The sequence below is a fragment of the Martes martes genome (genome assembly GCF_963455335.1).
Source record: "Martes martes genome assembly, chromosome: 8".
NCBI classification, from domain to species: domain Eukaryota; kingdom Metazoa; phylum Chordata; class Mammalia; order Carnivora; family Mustelidae; genus Martes; species Martes martes.
Window position 1 is genome coordinate 53,649,150 of NC_137895.1, and position 22,156 is coordinate 53,671,305.

General features: G+C 35.9%; 1 protein-coding gene across 1 annotated transcript; it reads right to left on the reverse strand.

Moving 5' to 3' along the window:
- Positions 1–10,649: 10,649 nt before the first annotated feature.
- On the reverse strand, positions 10,650–20,766 carry LOC308347056 (NKG2-A/NKG2-B type II integral membrane protein-like; the record flags this gene model as incomplete). The annotated part of the gene is made up of 5 exons (XM_080810216.1): positions 10,650–10,776; positions 11,012–11,115; positions 18,911–19,059; positions 20,098–20,241; positions 20,580–20,766. 5 exons carry the CDS (start codon positions 20,764–20,766, stop codon positions 10,650–10,652), a joined length of 711 nt encoding a protein of 236 aa, XP_080666342.1.
- Between the last annotated feature and the right edge of the window lie 1,390 nt (positions 20,767–22,156).

A 22,156-nucleotide genomic window follows, 5' to 3' on the forward strand; every position in this document is an offset into this window, starting at 1 on the left:
CTAATATTACACTGTATGTTAATTAACTATAATTTAAATTAATGTTTTAGAAAAAATAAAGATTGCTTGGATATTCAGAGTCTTTTGTAGTTCCATACCAACTTTAATTAAATTTATTCTAGGTCTGCAAAAAAAAAAATTATACTTTCATAAAGATTACATTGAATTAATAGATTATTTTGTGTAATATGATATTTTCACAATACTATTCTTCTAGTCCATAAACATGGTATATCTTCCCATTTACTGATTGGTGTCATCTTTGAATTTCTTTTATCAATGTCTTAGAGTTTTTAGAGTATAGGACTTACACACCCTTGGTTATAATGCAATTGTAAGTAGCACTGATTTTTTAAATTCTGTTTCTCCTAGTTTTTTACTGATGGATAGAAATGCAACAGATTTATTCATATTAACTTTGTATCCTGCAATTTATCTGATTTCATTTATAAGTTCTAATAGTTTTTTTGGTGAAGTCTTTAGGTTTTTCTATCTAGAAGAAAACACTATTTGTTGTTTGCAAATAGTGACAGTTTTGCATTTTTCTTATCAATTTGTATATCTTGTATTTCTTTTTCTTTTCAGATTACTGTGACTAGGACCTCCAGTACTATTTTGAATAAAAGCCATAGGAGTGGACATTCTTGTTTGTTTTTTGTTTTAATTTTTTTTATAAACATATAATGTATTATTAGCCCCAGGGTTACAGGTCTGTGAATCGCCAGGTTTACACACTTCACAGCACTCACCATAGCACATACCCTCCCCAATATCCATAACCCCACCACCTTCTCCCTCAGTTTGTTTTGTGACATTAAGAGTCTCTTATGATTTGTCTCCCTCCCGATCCCATCTTGTTTCATATATTCTTTTCCTACCCCTCAAACCCCCCACATTGCATCTCCACATCCTTATATCAGGGAGATCACATGATAGTTGTTTTTCTCCAATTGACTTATATCGCTAAGCATAATACCCTCTAGTTCCATCCTCATCATTGCAAATGGCAAGATTTCATTTCTTTTGATGGCTGCACAGTTATATATATATATATATATATATATATATATATATATATACCACATCTTCTTTATCCATTCATCTGTTGATGGACATCTAGGTTCTTTCCATAGTTTGGCTATTGTGGACATTGTTGCTATAAACATTCGGGTGCACGTGCCCCTTCGGATCACTACATTTGTATCTTTAGGGTAAATACCCAGTAGTGCAATTGCTGGTTCATAAGGTAGCTCTATTTTCAACTTTTTGAGGAACCTCCATGCTGTTTTCCAGAGTGGTAGCACCAGCTTGCATTCCCACCAACAGTGTAGGAGGGTTCCCCTTTCTCTGCATCCTTGCCAGCGTCTGTCATTTTCTGACTTGTTAATTTTAGCCATTCTGATTGGTGTGAGGTGGTATCTCATTGTGGTTTTGATTTGTATTTCCCTGATGCCTAGTGATGTGGAGCACTTTTTCATGTGTCTGTTGGCCATCTGAATTTCTTCTTTGCAGAAATGTCTGTTCATGTCCTCTGCTCATTTCTTGATTGGATTAGTTCTTTGGGTGTTGAGTTTGCTAAGCTCTTTATAGATTTTGGATACTAGCCCTTTATCTGATATGTCCTTTGCAAATATCTTCTCCCATTCTGTCAGTTGTCTTTTGGTCTTGTTAGCTGTTTCCTTTGCTGTGCAAAAGCTTTTGATCTTGATTAAGTCTCAACAGTTCAATTGTGCCCTTGCTTCCCTTGCCTTTGGCGATGTTCTTAGGAATAAGTTGCTGTGGCTGAGGTCGAAGAGGTTGCTGCCTGTGTTCTCCTCAAGGATTTTGATGGATTCCTTTCTCACATAACATTCTTATTTTGATCATGATCTTAAAAGAAAAGCTTTTGGCTTTTCACTCTTGAGAATGATGTTATTTGTAAGCTTGTAATATATGGTCTTTATTATGTGAGGTACATTCCCTCTCTACACACTTTGTTGGGAGTTTTTATCATAAACGGATGTTTAATTTAGTCAAGTGCTTTTTCTTCATCTGTTGAGATTACCATATGATTTTTACCTTTCAATTTGTTAATGTGATGTATCAAGTTTATTGATTTGCAGATATTAAACCATTCTTGCATACTTGGAATAAATCCCACTTGATCATGTTGTCTAATCCTTTTGCTGTATTGTGGAATTCAGTTTGCTAATATTTTGGTGAAGATTTTTGCATGTTCATTACAGATATTGGCCTCTAAAATTCTGTGTGTGTGTGTGTGTGTGTGTGTGTGTGTGTTGTGTCCTTGTTTGGTTTTGATCAGGGTAATGCTATCCACAAAGAATGAACTTAGAAGCTTTCCATTGTCTTCAATTTTGGGGTTAACTTGAGAAAAATAGGTATTAAGTTTTTTTTCAGATTTTTTAATTTAAATCAAATTTAGTTAACATATAATGTATTATTAGCTTCAGGGGTAGAATTCAGTGATTCATTAGTTGCATACAACACCAAGTGCTCATTATATCAAGTGCCCTCCTTAATGTCCATCCACCAACTACCCCTTCTGTCCCACCTCCTCTTCAGCAACCTTCAGTTTGTTTCCTATGGTTAAGAGTCTCTTATGGTTTGCCTCCCTCTCTGTTTTTATCTTATTTTATTTTTCCTCCCTTCCCCTATCCTATGTTCATCTCTTTTGTTTCTTAAATTGCACATATGAGTGGAATCATATGGTATTGTCTTTCTCTGACTGACTTATTTCACTTGGGATAATACCCTCTAGTTCGATCCATGTCATTGCAAATGGCAAGATTTCATTCTTTTCTATGGCCGACTAGTAATCCACTGTACACACATAGACACACACACACATATGTCTGTGTGTGCATATAAAACTTCTTTATGCATTCATCTGTCGATGGACATCTGGGCTCTTTCCATATATTGGCAATTGTGAACATTGCTGCTATAAATACTGGGATGCATTGTCCCCTTTGAATCACTATTTTTTGTGTCCTTTTCATAAATACATAGCAGTGAAATTGCTGGGTCATAGGGCAGTTCTATTTTTAACTTTTTGAGGAACCTCCATAGTGTTTTCCAGAGTGGTTGCACCAGTTTGCATTCCCAAAATTTATTTATTTGAAAGAGAAAGTGAGAACCAGAAAGAGCGTATGAATGGAGGGGAGGGGCAGAGGGAGAAACAGGCTCCCCACTCAGCAGGAAGTCTGATGTGGGGCTCAATCCCAGGACCCTCGGATCATGACCTGAGCTGAAGGCAGACACTTAACAAACTGAGCCACCTAGGCAGCCCAAGAGGGTTCCCCTTTCTCTGCATTCTCTCCAACATCTGTTGTTTCCTGAGTTGTTCATTTTAGCCATTCTGACTGGTGTGTGCTAGTATCTCATTGTAGTTTTGATTTGTTATTTCCTAGATGTTGAATGATGCTGACCATTTTTCATGTATCTGGTATTAGGTCTTCTTTAAGTGCTTGGTAGAATTTACCTGCAAAGCCATCAGGGGTGTTTTGATTATTGATTCAATTTATTTACTACTAATTTTTGTTTAAATTTTCTGTTTATTCTTGATTCAATCTTGAAAATTTGTATATTTCTAAGAATTGGTCCATTTCTTCTAGATTGTCCAGTTTTTTGGCATGTAATTGGTTACAAAAAGTCTCTTATTATCTTCTGTATTTCTGAGCTATGTCTTGTAACTACTGCTATTCATTTCTTAATGGATTTATTTGGGTCGTCACTCTTTTTTTCCTGACAATTCTGGTTCAGGTTTTTTCAATTTTCTATATTTTTTCAAAGAAGCAGTTCTTATGGGGCACCTGGGTGGCTCAGTGGGTTAAAGCCTCTGCCTTCAGCTCGGGTCATGATCTCAGGGTCCTGGGATCGAGCCCCACATCGGGCTCTCTGCTCAGCGGGGATCCTGCTTCCTCCTCTCTCTCTGCCTGCCTCTCTGCCTACTTGTGATCTCTCTCTGTCAAATAAATAAAATTTAAAAAAAGAAAAGAAAAAAGTGAGACCAACCAGCAGGAATTGAAGATTATAAGAATAATGGCAAGATGATGAACATCTATCTTTCAGACTATCTTTCAGTCTAAAGTGAGTCTTTTATAGGCAGGATAAAGATGATTCATGGTTTTTCTTTTTTTCTTTGTTTAGTCACACTGTTAGAGAGCACTGACCCCTGATACCGCCACTAGGAGGCCTGGGTAGAAATATTGAAGGTATGCTTTTGGACAGGACAAGTCTCTAGTGTTGCTGGCTGTATGACTCAGCCACAAATATTGCAGGCATACTGATGGGCAAGGGCAACCATGACAGGATTTCCTTTGGAGGAGTTCTAGTCCTAGTGAGGCCACCCACTGGATGTGCAGGATGCAGGATGGGTGCCTTTTCAGGGGTATTGGTCCCACCTGAGATGGTCCACTGGGTTTGGTGGTCCATAAGGCACTTTGAAGACATGCCAGATACAGCCAAGCCTGTCTGGTAGGTGTGGAGGTGTGGTAGTCACTTTGGCAGTGATCCATACTGATACATTCTCCTGCATATGATGGAGCTGTGCCACTTTGTGGCTCACTGACTTCAGTCTAAGTTTCCCTTAGGGTGTGGTAGGGCAGGAGTCTCTTTTAAGGACATCTGCCAGGACACACGCATTGGGCAGGTGGGTCTGCTAGAGAACACCAAGGTTGGGCAAACACTACTGGAAAGGTGGATGGAGACTGTCAAACCTGGAATCCAAAACATCAGGGAAGCTGGGCAAAAGGTGGGTAAGAAAAATGGTGCCCTCAAGCCCTTCCATTTCTGCCTCTGGGGAACACTCTAAAATTAGTCATTAAATCTTCACATGTGGGTCAAGCACTTTTCAAACTGCTGCCTCTCTGCTGGGTCTCAGTGCAAGTGAGTTTTGTGGGCCTTATAAGAGCAGAGTCTTGTTTTCCTATAACACTTGAGATCTCTCAGAGTTAAGCTCTACTGATTTTCAATGTTCCTGCAGATAAAGCCAGCTAAATTTTGAAGCCAGAGGTGACGGGACTCTTCATCCCAGTACAGATCCTCAGGATAGGGGGATGTCCAAAGCAAAGCCAGATCCTCTCATTTTTCAGAGAGGACTCAGTGCCTGTGAGATCTCAGCCAGCTGTGGGTGACCTCATGGGGGCTGTGGATCATGACCAAGTCATGTCTTGCCCTATCTACTCTTCTGGATGTAACTATTTTTTTTTTTTTCATATCTTTAGTTGTGTAGAGCTGATCTTCTAGTCTTGAGGTCCTTCTTCATATGTAGTTGTAGATCATCTGTGTGCGGGGAAGAAGGTCAGCTCAGGATCCTCTTACTCTACCAAGTTAGTACGGACCTCAGACTTCTTTTTCATCTTGTATCTTGTATCAAGGTAAGGGCACATGTTTGTTTATACTTTCTAAAGATATTTACGTATACCATAATTTCTAGGAGAATTTGGATAAACAAGCTTTAGCCTTCTAAAACCTAGAAAGTGGAATTTAAAACCGTATTCATGCTATTGAAATCAGGACAAATACTTGAACTTTTTAAACAATGGATGAAGCAGGTTAGCAATATGAGTGATCAGTATATTTTATTTTATTGTATTTTCATAAACTAAATTAATAATCTATTTTCTCTTAGCCACATAATAGGATTGTAACGTTTAAAGCATTTATTAATAATGCCAAGTAATGTAAAATTCACTGTTGTCTTGAAATTGAGGTGCTTATATCTATTGTTCTGGCTGTTTTTAATTAAACAATTTATATATTTTTGTATAAATAATGTCTTTTCTTTTTTTTTTAAAGATTTTATTTGTTTATTTGACAGAGAGAGAGAGATCACAAGTAGGCAGAGAGGTAGGCAGAGAGAGAGGGGGAAGCAGGCTCCCCACTGAGCAGAGAGCCCAATGTAGGGCTCCATCCCAGGACCCTGGGATCATGATCCAAGCCAAAGGCAGAGGCTCTAACCCACTGAGCCACCCAAGTGCCCCAATAATGTCCTTGCTTAAATGTAAAAACATAGACTCAGTCTTTTGGAATTTTACTTTAATAAATCTATGCCAGACAGTAAAAAGTCACAGTAAAAATTACTCCAATTGTTTCCCTTTCCTTGAAAGATCCTAATTATACATGCGTTTAATTTTTGATGTTATCACATTGATCTCTTTTAAAAATTATATTTGCTCCTCATCTCTGATTGGATTATTACTCTCTTCAATCCAGAGCATTTAGAGCTACACAAACTAAATTTTTACATGTTTCCTTAAGAGAAGCCACAAAGTGATAATGGTTGTAATTAAGGGAAGAGCCTCATAAAACATAGGGCAGAGTAGCAGTTTTTAAATGTTAATGACTTATTTTATCCAGGAAACAAAATTCCAAATCTAGAAACTGAACAGGCTATCTTGTCAAACATGACAATCCCTTTCAAATTTCTCCAATTCCAAAAGAGATAGCCTTTACATATGTCCATATAACACACTGGGTGAGAACACTGGGGTCCTCGATCAGTAACAACTGATTGCAACTTGATTTCAAAACAGGAAATACATCTCCAGAAAAAAACCTACTCTTGTTTAGGGAGCATACATGACCCATATCAAATTTTTCAAAAACCTGTTTGAAAATGCAAATATCTTTGATGTATATTATCAAACTGGTTAAGTCAGATTATATTTCTTTTTTTTTAATGTTTTATTTCTTTTCAGCATAACAGTATTCATTGTTTTTTCACCACACCCAGTGCTCCATGCAATCCGTGCCCTCCCTAGTACCCACCACCTGGTTCCCCCAACCTCCCACCCCCCGCCCCTTCAAAACCCTCAGGTTGTTTTTCAGAGTCCATAGTCTCTCATGGTTCACCTCCCCTGATTATATTTCTGATTCCTGGTTATTTCAATGGTTGGAAGGAAGAAGACAGTTATAGGGCACAAGTTTTTTGGAAAATGACTGTTATTGAATATTTGATAAAGCAAAATATGAAGAGATCACAATAGCCAGAACATCATGAGGTTAGGCTATATTTTAAGGATCTTCAGGCATTACATTATTGATCCTTAGATCAGTCCTATGAGGTGGCTACAATTATCATCATGTCACAGGAGATGGCACAGAAAGATCAAGTTCTTAAGTCAAAATGACTGAGATCTAGTGAATATACAAGGTAACTTGTTCTTCTAAGAATAAAATATGGAAAAAAGATCTGAGCTGAATCTATAGCCTGGAGCCAAATCCATATATGCCCAGCCCCAATCAACTAAAACATAGCGAAAACACAAACTGGTGAATGAGAAATAAGTGTTTCTTTTTAAACCTCAATGCAATCCTGTATTGTTTGTAACACAACTTCAGCAATTAATTATAGCTACTGTTTAAATATTATATGAAATTGATTTAGAATATTCACATAACTTCTCTATATAATAATGAGGAATAAATATAAATAATATACAGGATATGTCTTCAAAGAGCTAAATATATATAAAATATGAATTTATTTTGCAAATAATTATCGAGTTTTATCTCTCTTCCTGTTGTCATTGAATTAGGGTAGAAATATCTTTGCATCATTATCAAATTAGTAATGTCTGTCCTGAATTCTGGCAATAACTAGCTGTTTGCTCTGCACAAATATCTTTATGCTTTTAATTCTTGTTTTCCTCACTATTTAAAATTCATTTTCACTTCAAAGTATTTTTTAGCATGATAGTAAAGAATAACAGAGGTGGTGATGTGAAGAATTTAATAAAACAAGATGTCTTCCAATATATCTGGAATTCAGGTGAGGAAAACAAAACACAAGAAAGAGTATCAAAGGACACTGGTTATTATTCCATGAAAAACCTATCTCTACCAAATAATGTACCAAACCTTGCACAGTGCTGCACTAAAATTGATTCTGAAGATAAATTTGGTTCCATTCTCAGAGGACGTGGGGCAGATGTGAATGGCTCTTACAGAGCAACTCTGTGGTTGTTGCATGATAACCCTGAGTGCCTGTTAACAATTTAGTACTCTCAGCTCCAAATGGGTCCCTCAGTGCCCTGGGTTCTCAGGTAATGGAGCTAGGTGCTATAAACATTTACCCCTGTTAGCTCACATGAGGTTGAGTTATATGGATAAAAGGCAATGGAACAAATAATCCTAAAATTTGTATGGGACCAGAAAAGATCCTGAATTACCAGGGGAATGTTGAAAAAGAAAACCAAAGCTGAGGGCATCACAATGCCTGACTTCAAGCTCTATTACAATGGTGTGGTCATCAAGACAGCATGGTATTGGCACAATAACAGACATATAGATGAATGAAACAGAATAGAGAGCCCGGAAATGGTCCTCCCACTCTATGGCCAATTAATCTTTGACAAATCCGGAAAGAATACCCAGTGGGAAAAAAAGTCTCTTCAATAAATGGTACAGGGAAAATTGTCAGCCATAGAGAGAAGAACCTCTTACACCATACACAAAGATAAACTCAAAATGGATGAAAGACCTAAATGTGAGACAGGAATCCATCAAAATCCTAGAGGAGAACTTGGGCAGTAACCTCTCCAACACCAGCCACAGAGACCTCTTAAGACACATCTCTAAAGGCAAGGAAAGCAAAAGGGAACTTTTGGGACTTCATCAAGATAAAAAGCTTTTGCACAGCAAAGGAAACAATTAACAAAACTAAGAGGCATCCCATGGAATTAGAGAAGTTATTTGCAAATGACATATCAGATAAATGGCTGGTATCTAAGATGTATAAAGAACTTCTCACACTCAACACCCAAAAAAGAAATAATGCAGTCATTAAATGGGCAGAAGACATGAACAGACACTTCTCCAAAAAGACATACAAATGACTAACAGGCACATGAAAAAATGTGCAACATCTCTAGCCATCAGGGAAATACAAATCAAAACCACAATGTGATACCACCTTACATGAGTTAGAATGGCAAAAATTAACAAGACAGGAACAACAAGTGTTGACAAGCATGTGAGGAAAGGGAAACCCTCCTACATTGTTCATGTGAATGTTAGTCAGTATAGCCACTCTGGAAAACAGTATGAAGGTTCCTTAAGACTTTAAAAACAGAGCTATACCACCGCCCAGCAATTAGGTATTTACCCCAAAGATACAGGCTTAGTGAAAAGAAGGGGTTCAAGCCCCCCCAATGTTCATAGTAGCAATGTCTATAATAGCCAAAGTGTGGAAGGAGATGAGATGTCCATTAACAGATGAATGGATAGAGAAGATGTAGTCCATATATAAAACGGAATATTACTCAGCCATCAGAAAGGACAAATACCCACCATTAGCACTGACATGGATGGAACTGAAGGGGATTATGTTAAGTAAAATAAGCCAATAAGAGAAAGACAATTATCATATGGTTTCACTCATATGTGGAACATAAGGAATAGCATAGAGGACCATAAGGAAAGTGAGGCAAAACTGAATGGGAATAAATCAGAGAGGGAGACAAACCTTGAACACACTGGACTCTGGGAACCAAACAGGGTTACAGACGGGGGTTGAACGGGGGGATGGGTTAACCGGCTGATTAAAAAAAATAATAATAAATCTACAATTTGAAAAAAAAAAAGGCAATGGAGAAAAACTGCAGCAGAAAGGGCTCTTCTCCCTGATTTCATGGTGTTTTCAGGGTGTTTGGCTGCTGTGGCTTGGTTGCCAACTGCATGCATACTGAAGTCCTATGTATTCAGCCTCCAGCAAGTATTGTGGCCAGTCCCAGTCAAAGCTTCCTGCCCTCTACTCTGCACCTTCTAATAGTCTAGCAAGGAATTCTTCCTGCTTGCCAGTCATGGCCTGAGATCCATCCTCACTACGGTCAGGTGTAAACTGTGGAATTGCTCTGTCCCAGGCCAATCCCATGAACATGTTGCCATGAAGTTGTGTGTGGTCACACTGTCTTCAGTGATATCTAAATTTCATCTTCAGAGAAAAGATCTGGCTTCCCAGTGATCTCTCCTTTGGGTACTCTCCTTTAATCCTAAAGTATTCTTATAATTTTATCTTAGTAGCTTTTTTTCTTAGTAGGCTTTCTTTTACAAATAGATAATAATCGTTTGTCTCAAAGTTCCCCTGGTTTCTGTGTCCTGACTCATCTGACTGATAACCTTGTCACCCAGGGCTGTTCAACCCTCATTTGTAGCCCTTGAAGGACTAGGACAAATCAATTCATTTGGAATTATTAATAGAATTATTTACCTTATTGAGAAATTTACAAAAACAGTGCTTAATATTATGATTGGTAATTTAAATAGAATTCATTTTAATAAATAGCAAAAGATTAAGAAATATATGATCTATACCTGAGTATTTATTTTTTATATTAGTATGACACCAACACCAAGGTTGAAACCCCAGGTACACTTTGGACTTTGGAAGAATTTGATGCATCATTGCAAGTTCATCCTTGTAACTAATGAATGATTCTAGTGAGTGTTACTGATGATGGGAAAGGCCAACATGTGTGCAAACAGGAGCAATTAAGGAAATCTCTGTACTTTCCTCTTAATTTTGCTGTGAACCTAAAATTTCTCTAAAAAAATAACATCTTAAAAATATTCTGAGAAGGCAATTGTATGTCTTTTGGAGAAATGAGAGATAGTTCTTTAGATGGTGACAGAGCATTATTCCCAAATTAGGTAACTAATATCTGGTGCTTACAAACGTATCGTCTTAATTCTAAGCAAGATCCATTAGATACTATCTTTGAACTGAAGATGAAAAATGAACAATTCTTGTCACTCTCTGAAGATACTGATGGTCTGAAATACAGAGAATTACATCTCATTAATTTAGTGATAAATACCATAATATTTTTTGATGAATAAATAATTTATTTTGACTAATAGTTAAGTAACAAATCTAAATATTTCCTTTGTCATTGTTCTATGAAAACACTGCAACATTTGTGTTTTCTAGTTGCTCACATATTAATGTTTTTTCTTGTAAGATTAATTCTTTTAAATTATAAAATATAAACATTCTCAGGAAACTTACATTTTTGAGAAGAAAGTTGTGCCTTTTGGCCACACAGATGAATTATTATTGATTCTCTGGGGGCCTCTAATCCATGAAGATGGGGTGAGGAAGTTCAACAAATACTGTGAGAAAGCAGATTTTATTAGAAATCAATTAGGAGCTCTTATACTCATTTGAATTTTGTAATAACAATAAAGTTAATTCTTTCCTTATAGTATCTGTCTATATATTTTTTGTATCACACTGAACACACTAAAAAAAGTGTCCTACCAGGGCTAAGTAGGAGGAGAAACTGACAAAGAACAATTTTGGGTTTCTGATAAGTGAAAAAAAGGTTAAAAATACTTTGTGAAATATGTACATTGGGAAAAATCCTAGAGATTTAAGTAAGAAGAAACACTTTGTGATTTTCTTTTTTTTTTTTTTTAAGATTTTATTTATTTATTTGACAGACAGAGATCACAAGTAGGCAGAGAGAGAGGAGGAAGCAGACTCCCTGCTGAGCAGAGAGCCTGATGCGGGGCTTGATCCCAGGATGCTGGGATCATGACCTGAGCCAAAGGCAGAGGCTTTAACCCACTGAGCCACCCAGGTGCCCCAGTACCTTGTGATTTTCTTATGTAGGACAGCTCCTGTGCCTCCCCCTACCCCCCATCACCATAGCTCAGTGATCAAGAAGAACTGTAGTTTTTACAGTTGGAGAAGCTGCAAGTAGCAATGGTGCTGGTGCCACAGGGGAGACTTGGTTAGCAGTCGGGAAGGGGGCAAAGGAGTCTGTTGATTTTCTAGCTCAAAGTGCTAGTGTGGTCTTTGTGTCAATCGCTCTGACTCCCATAAATATAATGGGAAGATATTGGTAAGGGAAGGTATGACAGAAGAGTTGACCTGAGCTCTCTATGCATTCTTGGCAGATGGAAGAAAAAAAAGTCTGTGCACAGGGAGAGACCAAGATGAACCCACTAGAAAGTAAAAGCGAAAGGAGACTTGAGAACTGCTAGTGAAGTTATGAGCACTTCCCCCCAACACACACACACACACACACACACACACGTGCGACTCATGCTCACATATGTTCTCTCTCTCTGCTTCTCGCTCTTGCAAAAATAAATAAATTTAAAAATCTCTAAAAAATAAGTTAAAAAAAATAAATCCACATCTCAGGACATCACACCGAGATGACTGAAGATCACTTGAGAACACAAAAAAATACTCTTGAGGGAACAGAGTGGATTAAGACATGACTTAAGTCAGTATGAAAACAGGGAATGGGTGATACATCTTCCACCTCCATCAGCGTTAGACCACGTTATCTACCACAGAATCTATATCTGCCCTGGACACTATTTCAGACTATGCATACGAGCTGACCTCAGCAAGATGTAACAATAGGAAGCCCCAAACCATAAATCCCAAAGGAAATAATAATTAAAAGATACATCCAGACCCAACGGTTGTATATTCCTTCTAATCATTTTTGCTAAGGTTGCCAAGACTATTCAATGGGGAAAGGACAGTATCTTTTACAAATGGTGATGGGAAACTAACTATCCACATGCTATCCAAATGATGAAGTTCGAAGCTTACATTGACACCATAAACTAAAGTTTACTCAAAATGCACTAAAGACCTAAACTTAAGATGTACAACTTTTGGGATGCCTGGTTGGCTTGGCCAGTTGGTCATCTGCCTTTGGTTCAGGTCATGTTCCTGGAGTCCCTGGGTGGAGCTCAGCATTGGGCTCTCTGCTCTGTTGGGAGTCTGCTTCTCCCTCTGGCCCTTTATTCTGTTCATTCTCTCTCTCTCTCCCAAATAAATACATGAAAACCTTTAAAAAAAAAAGATATAAAGCTATAAAATTCCTTGAAAAGAACGTTGGGGAAATAAACATCATATTTGGCAACAATTTCTTGGATATGACACCAAAAGCACAGACCACAAGGTAAGAGTCCATTGTAGACAAATGGGTTACATCAAACTAAAACATTTCTGTGCATCAAAGGGATTGATCAACAGAATGAAAAGAAACAAAAAAAAAGCAATTTCAAATCATATATCAAACAAGGGATTCATATCTAAAATATATAAGAAATCCTGCAAGTCAGTAACAACAACAAAAACCAAATAACCCATTTAAAAATGGGTAAAAGAATTAAATAGACATTTTTTTTCCCAAAGAAAATATGTCAGTGGCCAAAAACCATACAAAAAGATGTTCAATATCACTAATGATCAGAGAAATGCAAATCAAAACCTCAATGAGATATCACCTCATACTCTTAAAAAAAAGAGTCAGTGAAGACACTGCAGGAAAAAGAGGACACTTGTACACTGCTGTTGGGAATGTAAATTGGTCAGCCATTATGAAAAACAATATGGAGATTCTTCAAAAAACTAAAAATAGAATAAAATCATGAATCAGCAATTCCACATATAGGAAAACACATGAAAATATTGAAAGCAAAGTTTCAAAGAGATAATTGTACACCAATGCTCACTGCAGCATTATTCACAAGAGCCAAGTGTTAGAAGCAACTCAAAAGTTGGTGGATGAATGGATCAAGAAAACAGTATACACATAACAGTGCAATGTTATTCAGCCTTGAAAAGGAAGGAAATCCCATCACATGCTCCAGGACGTTATGCTAAAAGAAATAAGCCAGTCACACACACACACACACAGACACACACAAAGTGTATGATCCCATTTATGTGACGTATCTAAAGGAGTGAAACTGATAGATACAGAAGTAGGATGGTGATTACTAAGGCTTGAAGGGTACATGGAGGAGGGGAATTATTGTTCAAGGAGTATTGAGTTCCAGCTTCACAAGGTGAAAAGTTCTAAGGATCTATTGGGCTCAATGTGAATATAGTGAGCTCCCTAAGCTGTATGCTTAAAGTTAGTGAAGATGCATGATATAGTTAAATGTAATACCAGACGTGAGATAGTGTATGATTCCCACTATATGCCAGTCTGGAGAAATGAAAACTATAGAGATAGTGAAAAGATCAGTGTTTGACAGGGTTTAGCAGGGAAGGAAAGATGGATAGGTGGAGCGCAGAGGATTTTTAAGGCAGTGAAACTATTCTGTATAACCCCATAATGGTTTAACATGTCATCACATATTTCTCCAAACTCATAAAATGCACAATATCAAGAGGAAATTTTAAAGTGTACCATGGTCTTTGGGTGATAAAAATGTGTCATTATAGGTTTATCAATTGTAGCAAATAAATAACTCCACTGAGGGATACTGAAAGTGAGAGAGTCTGTGCACTACACATGCATAGATACAGACAGTAGGGGAATACAGGAAATCTCTGTGTCTTGTCTGAGTTTTGCTATAAACCTGAAGTTGCGTAGAAGATAGTCCATTTTTTTTAATATAGGTAATGTCAATATGGTAAATTTTATGTTATGTGGTTTGGTTCCAGGAATTCAAAAAAACAAAACAAAACAAAACAGAAGGCAAACAAACATAAAGAGGTCTTGACAGCAGTGAGAGAAAAACTTGTCATTACATTTAGGAAAATAACAATATGGTCAATAGATGAGTTCTCACAAGAAATAATGAAAAATGAAAGAGAGGGAAGGTCAAATTCAGAGCTGATAGTACAAAAAACAAAAACAAAAAGCTTTCTCCCCACACAAAAGAAATCTAAAGCAAAACAAGATAAAACAAAAAGTCTTGTCAAGCAAGAATTATAAATTCAGCAAAACGGTGTCAAAAAAGAAGGTACATAAGGCCCCATGACAAACACAAAACATAAGAGAATTTCATCTTCATAGACCTGTCTTCCAAAAATATTCTTCAAGCTTAAAGTAGATGTTGCTAGATTGTAACACAAACCTACAACAATGAATAAAGAATAGCAGAAATGGTAAACCTGTGGTAATTTAATAATCTGTATGTGTATTTTCCTTTTGGAATTGCTTTTGAAGATAAGATTATTTAAAGCCATCGTTATAACGTCATACAGTTGTATCTATACCATTTATGGATGCAAACTTGTGTTGGCATACAGGCACATGGTGTGGGGGAGGGAGGAAGAAAGCATTTTTTTTTTTTTAGTATTTATTAATTTCTGTGGTGCACATTCCCCAGGAATGCTTCATTTCACATCACCAATGTGAAATCATGAATGCAGTGTAGGAAAAGATATGTGTAATTGGTGTTCAAATCAATGCTAGGTGGCTTCAGTATGACATTGTTAGAAGTACAGATTCCCCTCTCTATCTGGAAGTATAATCTTCCTATGAAATCTTTCCTGAGCTGAAATGGTGTAAATTAAAGAAGCAATTACCATTATTTATATGGAAAAGTTGCTGAGTATTCTCCGATCCAACAAATAATCTCTTGGGCTTTTCTGATATCTTATGACACATCTTGTTAATGGATGCACAAAATAAATTAAGATGAAGCATAGACCTTCAAAAACATGGTTGAAAGCTATGCTTGATACTGAGATGCTAAGTATATTTTCTGAGGAAGGAATGTGACGGGGCCACTTTCACTGCTTGGGGCATGTGCTGCCTCTATAACAGCAAACCCAGCACTGAACACAATTTTCACTTTTTGCCTCTTGCCTGAAAGCAGAAATCCCCTTCAGAATTCTGTTGCTCAGCAAAAACTGGCACTAACATAGGTCTTTCATAAAACCAAAGTAACATAATGCAAATTTTTGAAAAATTGAGGCCTACCTATAATAGTTGGAAGAAAAGAGTTATGTTAGTGCTAATGTAATATATTTTATAGGAATTCAGTCAGAATTAATTTGAAGAAGATGGTGATCAGTTAATATATGTGTGAAGAGTACCATTAGCAAGATCGAACGTTCGGAGGTACCTCACACAAAACAAAAAGAATAATAACTAAATAACTTCAAACTAAAAATGGCACAGGGAATGCTGTAGATAACAAAGAATAATCAGTATCCAAAATGTAAAGAAGCTATCATACTCAACACCCAAAATACCAAAAGTCCAGTCAAGAAATAGGCAGAAGACATGAATAGATATTCCTCCAAAGAAGATGTACAAATGTCCACAGACACATGAAAAAATATTCAATATCATTTGGCATCAGAGAAATACAAATCAAAACCACAAGGAGATACCACCTCACACTGGTCAGAATGGCCAAAATTAATGTCAGGAAACAAGAAACAAGATACATATATCACATTATATATACCACACATTACATAAAGTAGGCCAGAGATTTCTTAGAACACCAAAAGATGGCAAAGTTGTCAAAGATGCAAAGAAAGGGGAATCCTCTTACACTGTTGGTGGGGATGCAAACTGGTGCAGACATTCTGGAAAACGTATGGAGTTTCTTCAAAAAGCTGAAAATAGAGCTACCCTATGATCCAGCAATTGCACTACTGGGTATTTATTCAAAGGATAGAAACAGTGATTCAAAGGAGGCACATGCACTCTATGTGTATAGCAGCAATGTTTATAACAACACAATTGCCAAAATATGGCAAGAGCCCAGATGTCCATCAACAGATGACATCTGTGTGTGTGTGTGTGTGTGTGTGTGTGTGTTTATAATGCAATATTGTGTGTTATGTGCATTTTGATGGGAATACTAAAAAAAGTAAATTACATGCTTTTGGTAATCAAATAGATTTGGAAAATATGTGAAAATAAAGGACTGTGAACATAAGTATATTTATTGAAGTAATACCATGTTGGATTTACATTTGAAATGCCATAAACTTTATCTGTCATATTAGCAGAGTAAAGAAGACCAAATCATGTGATTCTCTGATATGAAAGGTAACCGATAAAACTAATATCCATTCTTAATTAAAAAAAATTAGAAAGATAGAGATAAAGAGGGAGCATCTAGGCAAAGTTCTAGAATAAGTATGATAAGTCAAAAAAGAACTATAATGAATGTACAATTTACACAAAGGATGGTTTTTAAAGTATGAAATTGACATAAAATACACAATGAGGTTAATGAAACTGATAGAGAGTACAAAATATACCCACATATATATGGAATGGAGATTTCAAGAAGGATGAAAAGTCAGTTAGTGGAGGAAATAAAATCTTTTCAACAAATGTTGTGGATGAGTACTAGGTGTTGTATGTAAGTGATGAATCACTAAATTCTACACCTGAAACTAATACTGCACTGTAAGTTAACTAACTGGAATTAAAATGAAAACCTGTGGGGCACCTGGGTGGCTCAGTCATTAAGTGTCTCCGTTTGGCTCAGGTCATGATCCCTGGGTCCTGGGATCGAGCCCCGCATTGGGTTCTCTGCTCAGTGGGGAGCCTGTTTCCTCCTCTCTCTGCCTGCCTCTCTGCCTACTTGTGATCTCTGTCAAATAAATTTAAAAAAATATATATATATATCACATTATATATACCACACATTACATAAAGTAGGCCAGAGATTTCTTAGAACACCAAAAGCATGATCCATAAAAGAAGAAATTGATGAAGTATAATTCATCCAGACAATTTCTACTCTTTGGAGAGAAAAGAAAGATAAATCATAGACTTCAGAGGATATATTTACAAATAATATATCTAATAAAAGACTTGCTGCCAGGATACTACAAATCAGATACTATAAATCTGATACTACAAATCAGACTTCCTGTTCTGGAAAGATAGAGAAGAAAAACTTTTTGCTATTCCTCTTACCAAATAGAGCTAAAACCCCTGGACATTACAAACAGGACAACATAGACTCAGAAAGATGATAAGAAAGCTGACAGAACTCAGCAGTCCGGGCATGAGGAATGACATGGCTGTGAGTGCCCTGGAATATCTCTTTCCCTCACATGTCCCAGACTGGTGCCAGAGAGATTGGCAACCCACAGACACCAATGGGGACAGACAAAAGTCCCAAACATGTTTTTTTCTCTCCAGTCAAAATAACAAGAAAAAGACATGCTAGGAAAATGGAAAATTTTTAGTCACTGAATGCATTATTCTAATCAAAAACCTTTGACTATCCAACAAAAATATCACTCAGGAATGTTGGGGAAATAAAGACATTCTGCGATAAAGGAGAACTATGAAAATGTGTCACCACCAGACCTGCTCTGAAAGAACTGATAAAGGGGATTATCTAAAGAGAAATTAAAAAATAAAAGGAGGAATCTTGGATCATCAAGAAGAAAGAGAACAAAAGAAAGGTTAAAACTATCATTATCTTTAGTGGACTTCCTTTCACCTCTGTGTCATAAATTATTTGATAGTTGAAGCAAAATATTAATATCCATGTGATTCTCAATGTAAGTAGAGAAATATTTAGGAAAATTATAAATAGCACACAGTAAAGGAAGGTAAGTTTCTATATTTTACTTAAAGTGCTATGGGTTGTGACAGACTGTAGACTGTGATATATGTTTATATGATTATCTATATAAAGATATTTAATACCTGTATTATTTATATAAAGTAGATTAGAGCATATGTGACATATATATGTTTATATATATATATAAAGTTATTTATTTAGAAAAGATCTGCTTTGGTATAAATTATACTCTACAATTAGGTAATGATGTAGAAAAGTGTAATCTTTAATTTTATCTCACAGCTTCACAGAGCATCACAAAAAATAAATTCCCAAATGGTCATAAATTCTTTTTAAGGGTTAAAAGATAAAAAAATAATAAAGAAATAAAGAAAAACAGATAATCCTAGAGAATAAGATAGGAAATTATATTCATGTATTTTGACTAACTTCTGAAATAGGTCCAAAACAATCACCAAAATTGTAAATTGAACTAGAGTAACATTAATAAATTTTCTCATTAAAAGAATCCAATTTCAGAGTAAAAATGCAAGTCACAGAGTAAAAAACCTATTTGCATTTTATAAACTCAGAAATGAGCTCATATCCAAAATATGACAAGGACTGGAAACATTTGAAATCTTACCAGGTCCTCTTCATCTATGGAGAGCAGGGTAGAGTTCTTGGAAGCACAGAACGTCAAACTCTCATTCCATGTTTTTCCTTCAGTGCTAATGTAATAGCAATTGTTGGAGTATGTAAACCACTCTTTTGGACAATGACCGCAGAGATAAACTAAAGAAAGATTATGAGATATCATCCAAAAGAACCTTGAATATTAACAAATTCAAATTAATTTACATACACATATGTGTGCATAACACATCCATGTACTCTCACGGGATGGTATAAATAGAACAAAATATGCTTACACACACTCAACAGAGAATGGTTAGCCTGTCATTCTCTAAATTATGTGTTCATATAAAGCAAATACACAAGAATATTCATCTCTACATGTCTTGAGAGTCACAGAAGGAAGCCACTATTTTAGAATAGTAAAATGATAGGAGGAAATTTGAGGCAATTGGTAATAATGGATGTGGGGTTTTAAATGATTATTTCTTCAGATTGTTATATTAGAAGAAGCAGTCTCCTATAATCATTATTTCTGAAAGTTTATTAGATGATTTTCTGATTTATTTTCCCCAAAAGAATCTATTATCATCTTTTCCTAGCCTGAGATAGAGATAAAATAGAAACTATAATAATATTAGAATTTTTAAAATGATGCTGTACCTTTTGAGATCCTTGTTTCCTGGGATGTTTGGTTCTGCTCTGGTCCTTTAGTAACTAGAAAAATTAAAGCAATCTTCATACATACTTAATATTAAACCAAATAAATCATAATGATTTGAGTTTTTTAGTTTGAACTTTGGTGTATTGTTTAGAATTAGAAAATTCCATAATAAAATGGATTTTAGCCCAGTAAGTAGGTAATGAACATGTGGGGAAAATGTTTCAAAAGCCTAAAGAATCAAATCTCACCATTTCTTATAATACTTGGTTTATGCAATCTCAAGAATTAATTTGTGTATTTCTCAATAAGGTCTCCGCTATAACTTGTCTTTGAGTTATGAAATCTGAACAAATTTTAATATTCTCTACATTACTGTTATTTCTAATGTCACAAAAGCAAAATAACCTTTCCAAACTTAGAGCATATATGCATTAAAATGAGATAATTCAATTCCATAATGTTACACAGTTTTTCCAGGCACTGATGATCATTAAAGTGAAAAATTCCCTTGTAGACATTCAAACATTACTCACAGGGAATAACAGCTATTGTGACCACAGTGGACATCAAGACAAAGCAGGTGATTCCCAGGATGCCAGCAATGAGCTTCTCTGGACATGAAGGTAAGTAGTAGGAAGAGAATTGAAAACACTGAGAAAGGACGGGTAGTAACAATCCTTTAAGAAAATAATACAGGAGAGAACCAACGATGTTCAGGGAATCACATATAAAACTTGCACCCCAATCCGTATCTACCATTATAATCTTTTCTCAGAATATACCATTGCATTTGTAGTAAATATATTACCCCAAGAAATATGGGAAAGACAATCAGTTAGCAATGGCTGAACAAATGTAGTCCTCAGATTTTCGTTACAATACCGTATTCCAGCTGCACACACAGATCCTCACAAATGAAAAATATGGGAGATCATTCCCTACTCATTCTCTATGCCCCTGCACCCCAACTGTGTATAATAGCATACTTATACTGAGTATGTATTAAATGTTTTACCTTTGCAGGGGGGTTTCTTGTCGTTTTCTTGAAGATCCTGAGAAGCATTTTCAAGATTTAATTCTGCATATGTTATTTCCTGCTCAATTTTTGAAGTGGAGCTTTTAGTCCCCTTAGCTTTCATTTGCTGTCTTTTTGAATTCTTGACAATAGTAAGTTCTGCATAGGTAACTTCTTGGTTATTCATCTCTGCAGCTGCGTGGTGTCAGGCACAGGGCTGAATGGAACTGTACTGAAGGACTTAATGAATAGTGTGTGCAATGACAAGATTGCTGGGACAGTCACATTGAGTGGAGTGTGGGGTGAGTGAGTTCATTTGCATTTGAAGGTGTAAAATCTGGTACTGGTTTCCTTAGGGCTTTGAAGAAGTGTTTTATGATAGAATAAGGGGTTTTACGACGCTATTCTGTGTTTGACACAATACTATTTGTTGAAATAAGGAAAAGCAATACATTTGTGGAGAAGAAAGGAATTCATGAAAGAAATTCATGTCCTTATTAATGTAAGGTCAGATTCCACAGAACCATGTCAACACTATTAGGATAACTGGTTTAAAATTAAAATGATGCATTAGAAAAAAATGGTGCATCTACTTTTTCCACAATTTTTAAATCTATATTAGTTAAAAATTGAGTGTTCTAAAATTGGGAAATACAAGTTTTAGCACAAATAGGAATTTCCTATAGTAAATGACTTTTATTTAAATGTACATTTCTTTACTAAAAGGTAATGCAGTGCTATCAAGTGAATTTTTATCTTGAATAATTGTATAGTTCTGAGAAATCGTTAAATTTCAAAAGAAAGACTTGAAAAATGTCACATGACACATTAAACTTATCAGAAACCTGAACAATATTTTTTTAATTATTTTTTTAAAAGTTTTATTTATTTGACAGACAGAGATCACAAGTAGGCAGAGAGGCAGGCAGAGAGAGAGGGAGGAAGCAGGCTCCCTGCTGAGCAGAGAGCCTGATATGGGGCTTGATCCCAGGACCCCGGGATCATGACCTGAGCCGAAGGCAGAGGCTTTAACTCACTGAGCCACCCAGGCGCCCCAAATCTGAACAATATTGAAAACAAAGACCAAACTATATTTTTTAAAAGTACTTATATAACACCAGAAATTGACAACTGATTTAATGATAAAGATATGAAATCATAAAATGATAAATAGAAGTGTAGATTCTTTATGGAAGAACACTGTTGGTACAAACCACAGAAAGTTCTATGAATGTCAAAGATAGTAAGTGTAGCTTTAGCTGTATAAAGAATTCTAATAAATCAAATCAACATAATTTCATAATTCAATGACCTCTGTAGTTAGTGAAATCTGGAACTACTCTTGGCTCTGAAACTTAAAATATATGACCTTTAACAATTACTTCCTGTCTAGCTATCTAGTTTTTACTGATCTAAAATGAGAATTAAAATATGTAAAATATAATGCCTATAAAGCACTTAATACTCCATCTAGCTTTTCTAAGCTCTCCATAATATATCAGTTATTTTAATTATTTGTATCACAATAGCCACTTTACCATTACTGATTCATATTCTTTAGACCAAGTAACATAATT